General features: G+C 48.8%; 1 protein-coding gene across 2 annotated transcripts; it reads right to left on the bottom strand.

Annotated features, from left to right (window-relative positions):
• Positions 1–9,628: 9,628 nt before the first annotated feature.
• On the bottom strand, positions 9,629–14,325 carry TBC1D24 (TBC1 domain family member 24; the record flags this gene model as incomplete). 2 transcript variants are annotated; one of them, XM_080942137.1, is made up of 7 exons in its annotated part: positions 9,629–9,783; positions 10,147–10,378; positions 10,830–10,925; positions 11,190–11,253; positions 12,086–12,244; positions 12,736–12,753; positions 13,361–14,325. In XM_080942137.1, the coding sequence occupies 7 exons, from the start codon at positions 14,323–14,325 to the stop codon at positions 9,629–9,631; spliced, it is 1,689 nt and encodes a 562-aa protein (XP_080798263.1). The 2 variants fall into 2 exon arrangements, with proteins under 2 accessions (XP_080798263.1, XP_080798262.1); XM_080942136.1 differs by lacking the exon at positions 12,736–12,753.
• Positions 14,326–15,000: the final 675 nt, after the last annotated feature.

Here is a 15,000-nt window from a genome sequence, read left to right as displayed (position 1 = left end):
GATGCCAGGTAGGTGCTAGGAATTGAACAGAAGTCATCTGCAGGAGCAGCAAGTGTTCTTAACCATTGCTTTAGTCCCTGTTTTTTTCTAATCAGCACTTAATATCCCACAATCCTTTGCTGCTTAACCACCTGCTAGGCCCCTTGCTGTGCTTCCCTTTGCTGACTCCTAACCTCTCAGGTCTCCTTACTTCTCAAAACCTATTTTTCCCTCAGAAGTCTTCCTGCCACCCTCTGTGTTTCTCCTCTCCCTCTCCTCAGGCCCTTGCACACGAAGGTTGACTTTTTCCCCCCTCCAGACACGCAGTAGGGTGTCCAGATCTGGCCAACTTAGGTAACAGAGCTAAGCACCTACCTATGTCAGGGCCTGGGCTGAGGCATTTGAAGTTATTTCCACGCCTACTCTATTCAGTGGTTAGTGAAACAAACCTAGGAAGACTAAGAGCCTTTCTCCGGTCACCAGCTAGCAAGTGATGGAATTAAACTTCTGGTCTAGGGCTGGGATAGTGGGCTAAAAAGTACCAGGTCGGCCACCATAGCTCACTTCATTTCATCCCATACCTCCTACCCGGACATTCCGGACACCATGCAGCGCCTTTACTCCGGGACTCTAGGAAAGAAACCATAGGGGCGAATCCCTGCCTTCTCCTTCACCGCTGCTTCCTCCTCAGCCTGCAGTCACAGGTCATGAGTTCTGGCCTCTTACTGTCACTGCAGTGGGGATTTCCAGACACAGAGAGGGAGGGGATTTGGAAGTGCATGTCAGAGATCTATAAGGAAAGGGTCAGAGATGGAAGCTGGGCTCCTTAGACAACTTTCTAAAGGTGCTACAGAGGAGGCAGAGAAGTTAAGACACTAAGAATAACATCCCAAACAATCTTAAACTGGAAAGATGAACTTATCCCCAGGAAGTTATTCCAAAGAAGGAAAGACTAGGCTTGGTAGTACACAGCTGTTAACTTAGCACCTTGGATGCTGAGGCAGAAAGACTTTTAAGTTCAAGGCCAGCCTGGGTTACATTGTACCATCTCCAAACAAAAAAAAAGGGGGGGGGGGCAAAAGAAAAGAGAAAAAAAACAGGAGGAATGGGGAGGGGGAGGGAGAAGCAGTAGCCTTTTTAGGAATATCAAGAACTGTGTGTCCCAGGAGGAGCCTTGCCAACAGCCTCCTTCCAATCCACCACAAAGGCACAGGGGTGACGGGGAGGAACACAAGGACATGGACAGAGTGTAGAGTGATAGCACCTTGCTCTCTGACTCGGGTGACATAGAATCACATGTGGCCCAGACACAGCTGGTGGAAGCATTAGGTAGCATTGATAACTGCACTACTTTTGGAAAGTGGAACATGATTAAAGGCAGCTAGTTTGTTTTTTAAACCAAGAAACATCTGAGCTATGCATGGCCCTGGACATCTGTAATCCCAGCATTTAAGAGGCTGAACGGGATGATGGAGATCTCGAGGCTAGCCTGGGAGATACAGACAAATCTTATCTAAAAGCATTAAATACAGGTGGCCACTAGGGGGCGGGGGAGCGTACAGCTTGATGGTAGAGTGTGTGTTTAGCATGCATAGGGTCCTGGATCAAATTCTTGGCACCAGAAATAAATACCTATAGAATAAGGACCAAAGAAGTAAAAACAAGGCAGGTCTGGACAGAAGGCTCAATGGTTAAGAGCACTTGCTGCTCTTACAGAGGGCATGGATTTTAGTCCCAGTACCCACATGACAGCTCACAGCTGTCTTGTAACTTGTGATAGGGGGTCTGATGCCATCCTCTGGTCCCATGGTGCACATGCATGTGTGCAGATAATCACCCACATACACAAAAACATAAACAGCAAAATAAAAACCCCTGCAGCTCAAGGTGCCAAGGATCTCTGTGAGTTCAAGGGTCAGCCTAATCTACATAGCAAGTTCCAGGAGAGCCAAGGCTGCATAATTGAGACCTTGTCTAAAATAAAATAAAAACTAATAAAGTCCTATAAACACAGAATCTGTCACTTGCTGCCTGGGCTCCTTGACACAGTTTGAATATCACATGGTTTGCTAATCTACACTGTTTCTACATATCAGACCACAGGAGAGACACTAGATACATATTTACAAGGCAGGCAGCTAGTTATAGAACTGTTCCAGAGAGACAGGGAAACCCTTCCCTTGTAGGAAAAAAAAAAAAAAATCCAAACTTCAAGAGGCAAGGGACTTGATTGGTTCTGTAACTCCAAAGGTGAACAGGAAGGCAGTAAGGCAACTCTGCCACCAGGGGGCACAGGAGGCTCTCCGCATACTGTTAGTTTATGGTAATCTTGGCTCTAGAAGCTGGTTACCAGGTGTGGACTAAACCCTCAGTGTGCAGTAGCCCGTCTGCCTTTGGCCCTATGTCTCTCCACCTGGTATCAGGAACACACTGAGTATTAGGAAAGCAAAGACGAGCTGGGAGCCTGTTGTGAGAGCGTACATGCCCCTGAACAAATCTCCAAGACGAATGGAAATGGGTTTGTTAGCTATGGGGGTGTGTACCCAGAAAGGAGTACCTGGGCTCCATCATGAGAGCTGAGAAATAGCTGATCCCTAAATTAAGTCTTAAAAGATGAAAAGGTGGGGCTGGAGAGATGGCTCAGTGGTTAAGAGCACTGACTGCTCTTCCAGAGGTCCTGAGTTCAAATCCCAGCAACCACATAGTGGCTCACAACCATCTGTAATGGGATCACAGTGTACATTAAATAAATCTTTAAGAAAAGATGAAAAGGTGGCCGGGTGGGATGGAGCATGCCTTTAGTTCCATGACAGTTGGTTCCCTGAATCTGAGGTCAGCATGGTCACAGAGCGAGTTCAGGACAGCCAGGACTACACAAAGAAATCCTGTCTTGAGAAACAACAACAACAAAAAAGATGAAAATGTTTAGAACAGGAAAAAGATACAATCCAGTTGTCTTCTTTGTGTAATCATGTGGGAGGCTTAATGTAGCCTAGACTGGCCTTGAACTAATGATCTTCTGGCCTCTAACTCTCAAGTCCTGAGTTTACGGTGTGCTCCCTGTGTTTGTCCATGTCCTGATGCCAACCACAGGGTGGTCCTGAGCAATAAGAAGAAAGAGCTGTTTTAGGGAATGCTGGCAGTGTGGGACAAACCTTGGAGATACCCTGTACCACACCAGCAGTGCAGCTGTTCTGCAGTGTTCGAACTCCTGCCCTGAAGGGTAGGCAGTCAGGTGGACAGCAGGAAGGCAGCAGTTTTAGGAGCTACAGTCTTCCAGGAAGGGGCTTGAGCAGTAGTAAACAGCCCAGGCAGAAGCCCAGCAACAGTGGTTCTGGATTCATTTGAAGAACTGCAGAAAACCAGAGCTCGCTGTAGCTGTGCTGGTGTGGTCCTGGGGCCAAGTCCCCGCTGGCCTAATGGTCAAGGACTTCCCAGCATCCTGACATAACCTGGACCACAGCAGGAAAGCCCTGGAACACAGACACAGCAAAGCAGCAAATCACAGGCCAGACTTACCCTTGTTGCCAATCTGAGGGAGAGATCTAGAGAAGGTGGCTGCCACTGTTTCATGGAGAAGCAAGCAGGGTCCCAGAGGAGCTGCAGATACAGGGCAGGAACAGAGCCCACAAGCCTCACAGGGAGGAACTAGGTGGGGCAGTTGGCATTCGTGTAGAGTTCAAAGAAAAATGTTCTGATAGGTTTGTTGGCATAGGACTATAATCTCATCTGCTTGGGTGGGCTATTAGTTCAAAGTATATGAGACATTAGGAAAGATGTTAAAATCAACTTATGCAAATGCCCAAGTAAAATAGTCTCCTCTTGGATGAGAGATGTTAGTTTGCCTTTTGACACTGAGTTTTGTTTCATAGGAACCAAGATGACTGGAGACATCTGAGCATGATCCCTGACAGTGGAATCCTCCACTTACTCCAAAGGACAAACTGTGAGGACCAAGAGGCAGAAAGCAAGGTCAGGAAGCAGGTTGCTGTGGTGGGCAGTGCAAATCCAGCAGTCTATATGCCTGCCTCTGTGGAGTCTCCTTGCCATAGCTATGACGGGCTGGTGCAAGCTTTAGCTCCAGCTGGTCCTTACTCTGTTCCCTTTTCAAGGGATGAACAGTATATCCTTCGAGAAAGGTGATAGGAACCACCCACCCTGTATTCTCATGGCACAGAAGTACAAACATATCTCTTCACCAGTTACTAATTTTATTTGGAAGACATATTAACACTAACCAAACATCACCAAGTCGTTTATTTTCACATCACAAAGTTGTATTTTGCTACAAATCCACACTTGTGCTTTGTAAGCATGAATATGTTGGCTATTCACATGGTAAGTTGGGGACCACGTGGTTTCCTGTTGTTTCTTTTAAGATTTATTTATTTATTTATTCTATATAAGTACACTGCAGTTGTCTTCAGACACACCAGAAGAGGGCATCAGATCCAATTACAGATGGTTGTGAGCCACCATGTGGTTGCTGGGAATTGAACTCAGGACCTCTGGAAGAGCAGTCAGTGCTCTTAACCACTGAGCCATCTCTCCGGCCCTACTGTTTATTTTTTAAAGATAAGGTCTCACTATGCAAGCTGGGCTAGCCTGAAACCCCCTGTTGAGTCAGACCAGCCTCCTGAGTGCTATGCACCATTACTCCTAACTGGTGGCCATTTGTCAAAGTCCATAATCACAAAATTTTAAAAGGCAAAATTGTGCTTGGAACTTCTTCCCCTTTAATCTTCAGCCTAAGAACTTTTAAAAAGCCTTTATTTCTACTTTATGCGTAAGGTTGTTTTGCCCGAATGTTTGTCTGTGCACCACTTGCACGCAGTGTTCAAACAGCCCAGAAGAGGGTGTCAGGTCCCCTTGGAACTGGAGTAACAGATGGTTGTGAAACACAATTTAGATGTTGGAAATCAAACCTGGATTACCTGGACAAACAGACAATGCTCCCCCACCCCACCCTCAGAGACAGGGTTTCTCTGTGCAGCCCTGGCTGTCCTGGAACTCACTCTGTAGACCAGGCTGGCCTTGAACTCAGAGATCCACTAGCCTTTGCCTCGAGCACTGGAACTAAGGCCTGCACCACTCAGCCAGTGCTTTTCTGAGCCATCTGGTTGAGCATGTAAGCTCCTGAGCACATACACAATGCTGTGGTGGAAGGCACAGCCGAGCAGACAAGCCGGCCCACCAGGGGGTGCCGAAGTCCACAGGGAAATCCTTTGTTTGGTTGGTTCCTGACATGTCACAGACTAGCCTGTCCATGTGCCCACTGGCTGCTTCCTTAGTCCTAGATACAGTATCCACACATTTCCTTGCAGATCAATAAAATGACCAAGCCTGCAAACAACCATCATTTTGTCTGTAACAATGTAACCATGAGATACTGCATCTAATGCCTACAGCACAATCAGAGAACGGTGTAGTAAGGGAAGTCATAAAAAGCTCCATCTATTTGTTTGTTTGTTTGTTTGTTGAGACAGGGTCTTGTGTAGCCATAGCTAGCTTGAACTTGTTCTATAGCTAAAGATGACTTGATCTTCCTGCCTCCACCATCTATGAGCTGGGATTATGGACACAACACACCAGGCCCGGGTACAAATCTTAATACTGAAATTACCATTTGCACTTCACATGCTTTCTGGCCTGATGTAAAGGCTGTGGGGAAAGAAGAGGAAGGCCTGTTTGACACCCTCGCTTGACATGATGACTCTGCCACATAAGCCTATGGAGAAGCTAGCTCTCTTTGTAGTTTCTACAGAACTTCAACTTCAATGGTGGCTTAAAAACAAAACAACTAGTCCAATGTTGGAGTTCCACAAGTTCCTGGATTTAGTGAAGACACGAGGGAGCAGGTCTCTGTAAAACTACATGCATTCCTGTCGGTGGAAAGCAAGGCCTGTGCTTCAGTCAGGGGCACTGCACCACAGCTATGTCAGTTTTACCTTTCCCTTCGTTTTTATTTTGTGTGTACGGGTGTTTTGACTGTGTCTGTGTACTACACTGGCACAGTGCCCACAGAGGCCAAGCAAGAACCTAGATCCCTAGGAACAGAGCTATAGACAGTTGTGAGCCATCACAGAGATTACTGAGAACTTGGGTCCTCTGGAAGACCAGTGCTCTAACTTCAGAGCCTTCTTTCCACCCCATCCCCACATAAGTGTGTGTATGTGTGTGTATACATTATATGTATAGACAAGGTCTTATTATGTAGCCCTGGCTGGTCTGAAACCTGTTACATGAAGAAACAGGATGACCTCAAACTGACTGAGATCCACCTACCTCTGTCTTCTGAGTTCTGGGATTAAAGGTCTGCCACTAGGCCAATTGTTTTTTGATGTTTATAGTGGACAAATAGATGAGAGTCCATGAAAACTCTCAGTAATTCTGATGTAAACTGAAAATCGGTTCCATCTATAAATGTAGGGCTGAGGACTTGGCTCAGTGGTAGAGAACTTGCCTAGCATGTAGACGGTCCTGGGTTCAATCCTCAGAATCTCAAAGAAAAAAAAGGTACAGACCCTAAGTTGTCAAATATAAAATATTTAAGGAGACCAGAAAAGCTCTATGAACACAAGAAATGGATAAAGATTTAAAGATCTAAAATCCAGAATGCTCTAAAACAAACTTCTCTGAAAAAAATGGAAAAATAAAACCAGGCAGCTTACAAAAATAGGAAAAATTAAGTAGTAATTTTAGTTTAATAATTAAAATTAAAAAATTAGATTGGATGGTGGTGGCACATACCTTTAATCCCAGCACTTGGGAGGCAGAGGCAGGTGCATCTGAGTCAGAGGCCAGCCTTGTCTATAGAATGAGTTCCAGGACAGCCAGGGCTACAAAGAGAAATCCTGTTGTGAGAAACAAAAAACAAAAACAATTTATACACACATACACACACACACACATATATATACATATACATACATATACACACATATATACATATACACATATATACATACACACATACACATATATACATATGTGTATATATGTGTGTGTGTACATATATATATATATATTCTTAAAATGCAAACACCTGGTGTTGTACCATAAATTAGTTTAAAAACAAGCTGATTATTACCAGGCATAGCACACTCCTATAATCCAAACGTGTAGAGGATGGAAGCAGGAAGATGAATTCAAGAGCAGCTTCAGCTACACAGTTAGTTCAAAGCTATCATGAGCTGCAAGAAACTGACACTCCTGTCACAAACTAATCCAAACCAAAGTAAAACTGATTTTCTCAGCCCCCAAAGGCATATAGTATATATTAACAAACTTACTTAGTTTAATGAATGGGCTTAAATTAGATTCAGTATTTGTTTTAAAAACAAATATTTAAATGCTGCTAAAATATAACTTCTTATACAATACCATCACATTCCGGCTTGTTTTTTTTTTTTCTTTAACATCAAAAGCTAATAAATAGTAGAAAACATTAATAAAATAAATACTAAGTGAAAACACTTAGTATCAGATAAGAACAGTGACAAGAATAAAAGTATAAAGAAAACAATACACACCTTTTGGTAGAAAAGTCAGGAAAAAAGGACATTAAGTTTAAAGAATTGAGTATGTTGTGGGCAAAAAGCTAAGAACTTTGCTTATGATGTAATTACCACTAAGCATCCATCAGTCTTCTTGGGCTAGACCCCTGGGACTGCCAGTGGGGCCACACAGAACCCTGCAGCCCCGCACATACTCCCAGTTAACTTCATTGCTTCTGAAAGGCTTGTGAGTCTCAGTGGTAATGCGTGGGTGGGCAGTGTGGCGGCACAGCCTGGGAATGTTCTGGGAGCCTTCTGGCTAGAGCTCAGAACTCAGAGTCAGTGTAGCGGCAAAGTGCTGAGCTGGGCCTGACACCTAGAAGCCCAGCACTTAGAAGGCTGAGGGAGACCATGATTTTTAAAGCCAACCTAGGCTACAAAGCAATTTCTAGGCTAGCCTGGGCCACATAGGGAGTTTCAGGACAGTTAGGCTACCTAGTAAGATCTTGCCAGAAACAACAGTAACCAAAAATCGAGATGGTTTTAAATGAACACTGAAGTTGGAGGTATAGGCCTGGGCAGTGAGCTCAGGGGGGATGGGCGTCAATGCTTACAACATTCTGTGGACGTGAGCAACAGCAGTCCCTCTTCCCTCGATAGAGCCACCCATCCTGGAAGCCAGCATGATGGAGGAACTGTTCCTATGTCCAGAGTCCAAAATTCTAGGTGCATTTACCAGGTAGCCCAAGGTACATGAGGCTCCTTCCTGCCCTGCCTCTTCTGCTGCTGGTGTGGCCCCGTTGAGAGCTAACGTGAGTCGATGGAACAGGGAAGAATGAACCTTCCCCAGCAGAAGTGAGTCCCAGCGTGGAGATGATCACTGGCCTGACACATGCTGACTCTCAGACATGCCAGACAGTCATGTGGGAACTAGACGCCCGTCCTTATGATCCAGACTTCTATGGCCCCAGCACAGCCAGTTGGGCCACTGCTTCTCTCTTCCTCTGTGGTGCCTAGACCCTCAGGACCAGCTGAGGGAGGACACAGGGTGTGAGGGAGCTCATGGGGAAACAGGGCTTGTTATAGTCCTCAGAGGCAGTGACTCTCTTGGCATCTCCTGTGTACCAGGCTGGTACAGGGCTCAGGAAGCACAGACACCCAGAGACCTAACGGCCATGATAGGAGCAGGAGTACCACACAGAAGATATGGTCCGTGGTCACCATAGTGAGAGCTGAGGGATCAGGTCACAAGGGTGTATCAGATGCTGTGTGAGCAGGTCCAGGGAAGCACAGGGCCTGGGGGGGGGGGGGGGAGGTAGAAAGCTGGGCTGGGACAAGCATGCCATGCTGGGTGGGCCTGTCACTATCATGACAGAGAAAGGAAGCACAAGAATCACTAAGACTACAGAATTTCAAGGAGGCCACAGGGACGAGAGGCAAAGGCCTCAGTGAGTCTAGTCAGCTCTGAGAACTCTGGAAATGGAGCTGACAGGTTAAGTTGGTCAAAGAAAGTCTCTCCAGAGGCCACCTTCAGGTGTGGACTCGCAGTGAGGCGCAGCAAGAGCTTCAGGCTCTGCAGAAACACAAAGACAAAAGACGGTTCTCCAGCCCTCATCCCTTCTAGAACAGGGGAGCTGCAGAACTCACAAATCCTGCTCTCCCCAAGCCTATCCTATAGCAGCAGCAAATATAGCCCAGGGGAACCTCGGAGGGTCAGAGGAGCTACAGGGTCAAAGCACCAGCAGGGGGCACCACAGGCCCACATTTGGCAAGAAGATTCATTTGCCCTTTTCCTGTAAGGGACTGAGGTTCAGGGGCAAGGAACTATAATAGCCTTGGCAATTGTGGGTACAGGATACCTGGCAGAGCCAGGCTCTGAGTGAGAGCAAAGGGTGTCTCTTATACACCTGCTAGACAGGGCTGAGGGCTCAACAGCCCTTTAGCTCAGAAGCAGAAGGGCTCAGGCGTCTAACTTAAGTCGAAGGTAGAGGGCAACTGGTCCAGGCCAGGGCCAGGCCTGGCTTGAGAAACTATGACGTCCCCACTGCACAGCAAACCTTTCCACTTTCTGGGGGTGATGTCTCACTCACTCCCTGCTCCCTGAAGAGCCCATCACCCCGCAGTGTGGCTCAGTCACCATCCGCGCAGGCCCGTCACTGGGTGTCAGGGTCTTGGAAGCCCCAAGCCTCCACAGCTGCGATGAGGAAGTTCTCAGAGCAGAGGGGCTGATTGTTGAAAGTGTCGCAGTGTCCAGTGCGCCCTCGGTTCAGATCCCCGTCAACGTAGAGTGCTTGGCCACCTCCTCCCCCTGTGGGATATGCAGGTGAACAGATGCCTTTCTGTTGCAACAACCACCCTTCCCTAGATACCCCATCATTTCTGTCCTTGAAGGGTCCGTCTGCTAAATGGCAATCTCAGTAAAGAGATCCCTCAGACTACAGAGGTTCCTCTGGAAGCCCAGGTTTACCTGGGCCTGGCTCCCTGCCTAATGCTTGCTTGTTAGCCCTTGGCTCCTATCTCTACCCCTAAACAACCCAGGTCCTTTTCCTTTGCTTAACTGAGATGTCTACTACTACCAGTCATCAAGGACTGGGCAGAGGCTTCAGCTACCTGCAAGTCCCTTCCAAGTACAGGTAGGACCCAGATTGGGGTGACGGGAGTAGGTGCCCACCAATGATGAGGCATTCACTGCCCCCAGCCATGAACATGGACTCAGTCTTGGAGGGCAGGTTGAAGTGCCGGGCAGCCAGGAAAGGGGAGAGCCGATCAGCAGGGTCTGAGGAGACGGAGTGGCCGATGAGGCAGGGACTGGCTGCAGCCTCTGAGGACTTGAAGGATGTTGCCTTGGTCAGCTCTGGGTGCTTGATGACTACCCACTCATAGCGCTGCACCTCCGGCTGCAGCTGGGGACGAATGGGTGACAGTCACAGTCACTGCCATGTGACACCTCACTGGGCCACCTCACATGCTCCAAAGCTGCCTCCCATCTCTGTCCCATGACTCTTGTGAGTGAGTCCCTGAGTGGGGACTGTGGCAGTGGCACACACAGATGAGGCCCGGCTAGCTCTTGGCGTACTCACAGTCTAACCAGCAAACCCCAGAGAAAACAACGGACTACTTAAGATACTCAGTACAGTGAACAGTGGAAAGAATGCTCGCCTATGGTGCAGGGTTGCCCTGGTGACTTCTGCCAGCCACAGTGACAGCCCGGCGTCACACAATACCCTGGCCCACTGCAGAAACTGGGCCTGCATTCGGTTTTGGAGGAATATTGAAGTGCTCAGAATATCTGAGGAAACGGGAACAGCTGGGGGCGGGAGTGGCCAGAGGGACCTCACATTCAGTCCAACTCACCCTGAAAACAAAGCATTCTCCAGTCCCAAAGAAGCCCAGCTTGCCTCCGAATTTATTCCTCTCACTCCAGTCTGTTGACAGGTAAGCCCCACACACCTGAGGAGGGAACTGGGTGAGACTGTGCCTTCTGCCCTCGGGAGCACCCTCCTGTTCCGGTGTGCTGAGTGAACAAGTCTCAGCTTAGGACTGTTGTACCCTGCATTCTTCCACCATGGAGGGCAAGAACGGTGTGGGAGAGGGCTGAGTTCAGGGACGTGAACCCTCTGGGTCACCTTTGTCTTCCCCTGTGGCTTTCAAGCTCCATGCAGGGACATATCCACACTGGGGACTTGGCACAGCCTAGTGAGCCAGGCTCCTCACCTCCTTTTGAGTGGTCTTGATGAGCAGGAGGGTGGGCTCATGTCCTTCACACTGGAAATAGAACCTGGGGGCAGAGAGCACACTTGCTACCTACCCTGCTTGCCCTCCCTCACCCTCCCACCATTAGTCTCAAGGTCTAGGGTAGAGAGGCCTGAGGGCTGTGCTCCTTTCCAGCCACCTCTGTCCACAGTGGCCAGACTGCCCTGATGTGACAAAGGAGAGGATTCACAGTGTATTCCCCTCAGGCGACGCTGAGTGCTGAAAAACAGGAAGCAGCTCAGCCTGGGACGTGAGAGGGAGGTGAGGCTTGCACTGTCACACTCAGGCATTCATAGAAGCTGGAAGAAGGAACTCAACCAAGCCAAAATGTTTGTGTGGTTGTAGACAGGGCCATTAGGTTGGGGTAGGTTGGTCAAGAGTTTGTGAACTGTCATTTGAGACTTGAATACTACCTGGACACGACCAAGGTAGCTTGGAGGGCAGTGTGCCCTTTAGAATACCAGGGGTTTACACAGACAGTTTACACAGACAGGGCCCCACAAAGGGGTACCTGGTTCAGGCTCCTGATAGACATAGTGGGTGAGAAGAGCAGGGAAGTCAGGGCCAACTGTCCAAGTAACTGCTCCCCTAACAACCGAGCTCCTAAGATGGGAACATTGACTTCATGATGCCTACACAGAGAACCTCAGTTGCTTTACACATGGTAATGACTTCCAAAGACTACATAGCCTGAAAATGACGGAAAGTCAGGACAGGAGGCTCCTGATTCCCGGGCCTCAGTGGATAAGGCAGGACCTCACTAGGGTCCCAGGTACAAAGGCTAATTTCCAGTTACCCTATGACTTCCTGGAAGTGGAGTGCAGGATGTGACTCTCAGAGTGTTGGGGGCCCCTCACCTGCTTAGGCTGTACCCATGCTGCAGTGATGAGAAGAGCAGGAGGGGTTGGCAGAGGGCAAAGCGCTCAGGGATCCAGGACCAAATGTCTCTCATCTCCTTCACGCTGACGATCTCTGAACGGAAGTTCTCTGCATGGACTGCCAAGTGCACAAAATGCCTGGGAAAAGCGAGGAGGGGAGGGGTCAGAGCCCACAGGGAACACAGTCCTGACTGCACCCCTACATTGTGGCCCCACAGTTTCACTTTGGTATATACTGGGAAAGGGTATCTCACCTACCCAGCCAGGCTGGGTGTAGTTGGAAATAGGGTGAAATTATTCCTAGAAGTCCCACCTCCCACCTGATGCATGGGAGAGTGCCCAGCCTGCAGGTATGGAAGACAAAAGCCCCTTTCTTTAAGAGACCAGGATAAATGAAGTAAGCCTCCAGCAAGACAAGGCTGCAGAGCCAGCCAAGCACCAGCAGATCACATAAATGAGGCATAAAGATGGACAGACAGACAGTGCCTACGTTAATAGGCTAAAGGAGCAAGCAGAGCCAGCCCACGAGAACCACGCAGGCCTTGGGAGACACCAAGCAGCAGAGCCAGAGCTGGCTGGAAGAAAGGCAGGGCAGAGGAGGCAAGCATCAGGTGCAGTTTCAGACCTACCTTTTAGAAAGTGAGACACTGAGAAACAGGAGGAAGCAACGGACACGGAGAAGAAGAAAAATAAAACAGACAAGGCGAGGTTAGTGGTGGGTACCAATCCCCAGATACTCCTTCCTTTGGGCCCAGGAGAAAGTGAGCTCCATACCAGCAGCCAGCCATGTCTACAGCAACCTACGAATACCACGACTCTTCCCAACCCTGCTTCCAGGGAGGCCACAATCAGCATTCAGAAGAATGCAGGCCATGAAGCTTGGAGCTGGAAGGGCAGGGCAGGAGCTGTTCTGATGTGACCTGTAGGAGGCCAGCCTGGTAACTGCTGGACCTTCTGGCCCCCTGGTAATATCCAGCTTCCCTGTCTGGATAAGGCCATAACTGCAAAGCCCTTCCTGCTTTCTAGTGTCTTTGTATCCACATGTGGGCAGGTGGACAGACAGAAGGCTAGAGGCAGACTCATGCTCAGACCTCAAGAATACATTCCACTAAAGCTTCCCACTCCATAGATGCAATCTGTTCACAGCACAGGCACACTTGAATACACACACACACACACACACACACACACAGACACACACCCCTGCACACAAACAGAAGCACGGACACGCACACGATCCTGGGCTCCACCTACCTCTTCTGTTTGACAGTAATACCCTTCTGCCTCAGTGCTTTCTCATTGGCCATTTGCAAGAGCTGGATCTCCTTTCGGGAAAATAGGCGGATAGCAAAGGCCTTCTCTAGTAGTTTCTCAGGGGACACTGTCTTGGCAATGTCCTTGACAAACATCCGGATGTCTTGCTTTACATTGTCTGACTCAAGGGGCTGTCCTGCTCTCACCTTGTGGAAGAACTTGAGGATGGCCAGAGCAACTCGGTACAATACCTTGTAGCCTTCTACAAGGAAGACATCAAAAACACGGGCAAAGTAGTTGAGGGGCAGCTCCCCAAAGAGCCATCGCTGCCAGTCAGAGTAGACCTGAAGGACGTCCTCTGACACAGCCACCATCAGTTTGTGGGCCGCCTGGCAGTACTTGTTCACCAAGTCCCCAAATGTCATACAGGACGACTCAAAGGCCAGGAAGCTCTGGTCGATGAGCTTCTTGCTGGGGTCATTGCAGGATAAGATGCGGCAGGCCTTTTCAAAGCACTCAGCTTCGTCAATGCTGTAATGCAGAAGCAAGGCCACCACAGCAGGCAGGGCAGGGCAGAAGGAGATGTCGGGGAACTGGTTGGCGATACACAGGAGTATCTTGCGCACAGCCCCCTCACCCCTTGTGTTCAGGCAGTAGGTGGGCACCTGAGTGTTGTCTACAAACTCAGGCAAGGGCAGGCTACTGCTGCTGTGCTTGCCCACAATCTTCCCCACGATATCACTGTACACGCTGGCATCAGGTGTGACTGTGCGGCAGGGGATGTCCCGGATCAGGCGCTGGTACACTTTTCCCCGCAGGGTGTGGCTCTGAGCCCAGTAACCCTGCCGTGCCAGCTGCTTCAGCTCCTGTAGCTCTGTGCAATTGAGCTCCTTTGGCCCCAGGTCCTGGATGGATGCATCCATCTTGTCCTTATCCACAAAGCAATTGTACCCTGGGGAGTCCATGGTGCCCGGTGTGCCTAGGTGGCCGGTCCCAGGCTGCCAGCAAGAGAACAAAGAGCAGCTAAATCCTGCAGCCCCGGCTTCAGGGGTTTTCGGTTAACCAGTCTATCATCCCACACACCCTGTAGGATTGAAAACAGTTTTAGTGAGTGCATTGAAAGTTCACATTTTAAAGGACTTGCCCTTTGTTTTCATTTTTCTAAGGATTAGGAAGATAAATAATTGCTCTGAGAAGTCATCACTAACTTGGGAGAGCAACTTCTTTTTTTTTAAGTTTTATTTATTTTATGTATGTGAGTACACTGTAGCTGTCTTCAGACACACCAGAAGAGGGCATCAGATCCCATTACAGATGGTTGTGAGCCACCATGTGGTTGCTGGGAATTGAACTCAGGACCTCTGGAAGCAGATTCAGTGCTCTCAACCATTGAGCCATCTCTCCAGCCCAGGGGAGAACAACTTCTTTTCACAGAGTTCAAGAAGCTGAGGAGAGGCTCCCAGCAAAGCTTTGGAAGCCTGACGCCATGGGCTGGAGGAATGACTGATGCTTAACAGTGCTTCCTGCTCTTCCAGAGTGCCGGAGTCTAATTCCCAGCAACCTGCTTAGGCAGCTAAAACTGTAACTCCAGTTCCGAGGGCCCTAACATCCTTTATGTGTGGTTCACATAGTGATGCCGA

Source organism: Micromys minutus (genome assembly GCF_963924665.1).
Source record: "Micromys minutus genome assembly, chromosome: 31".
Lineage (NCBI taxonomy): Eukaryota > Metazoa > Chordata > Mammalia > Rodentia > Muridae > Micromys > Micromys minutus.
The sequence above is the reverse complement of the archived record's forward strand: the minus strand, read 5'-3'. Positions and strand labels throughout refer to the sequence as shown.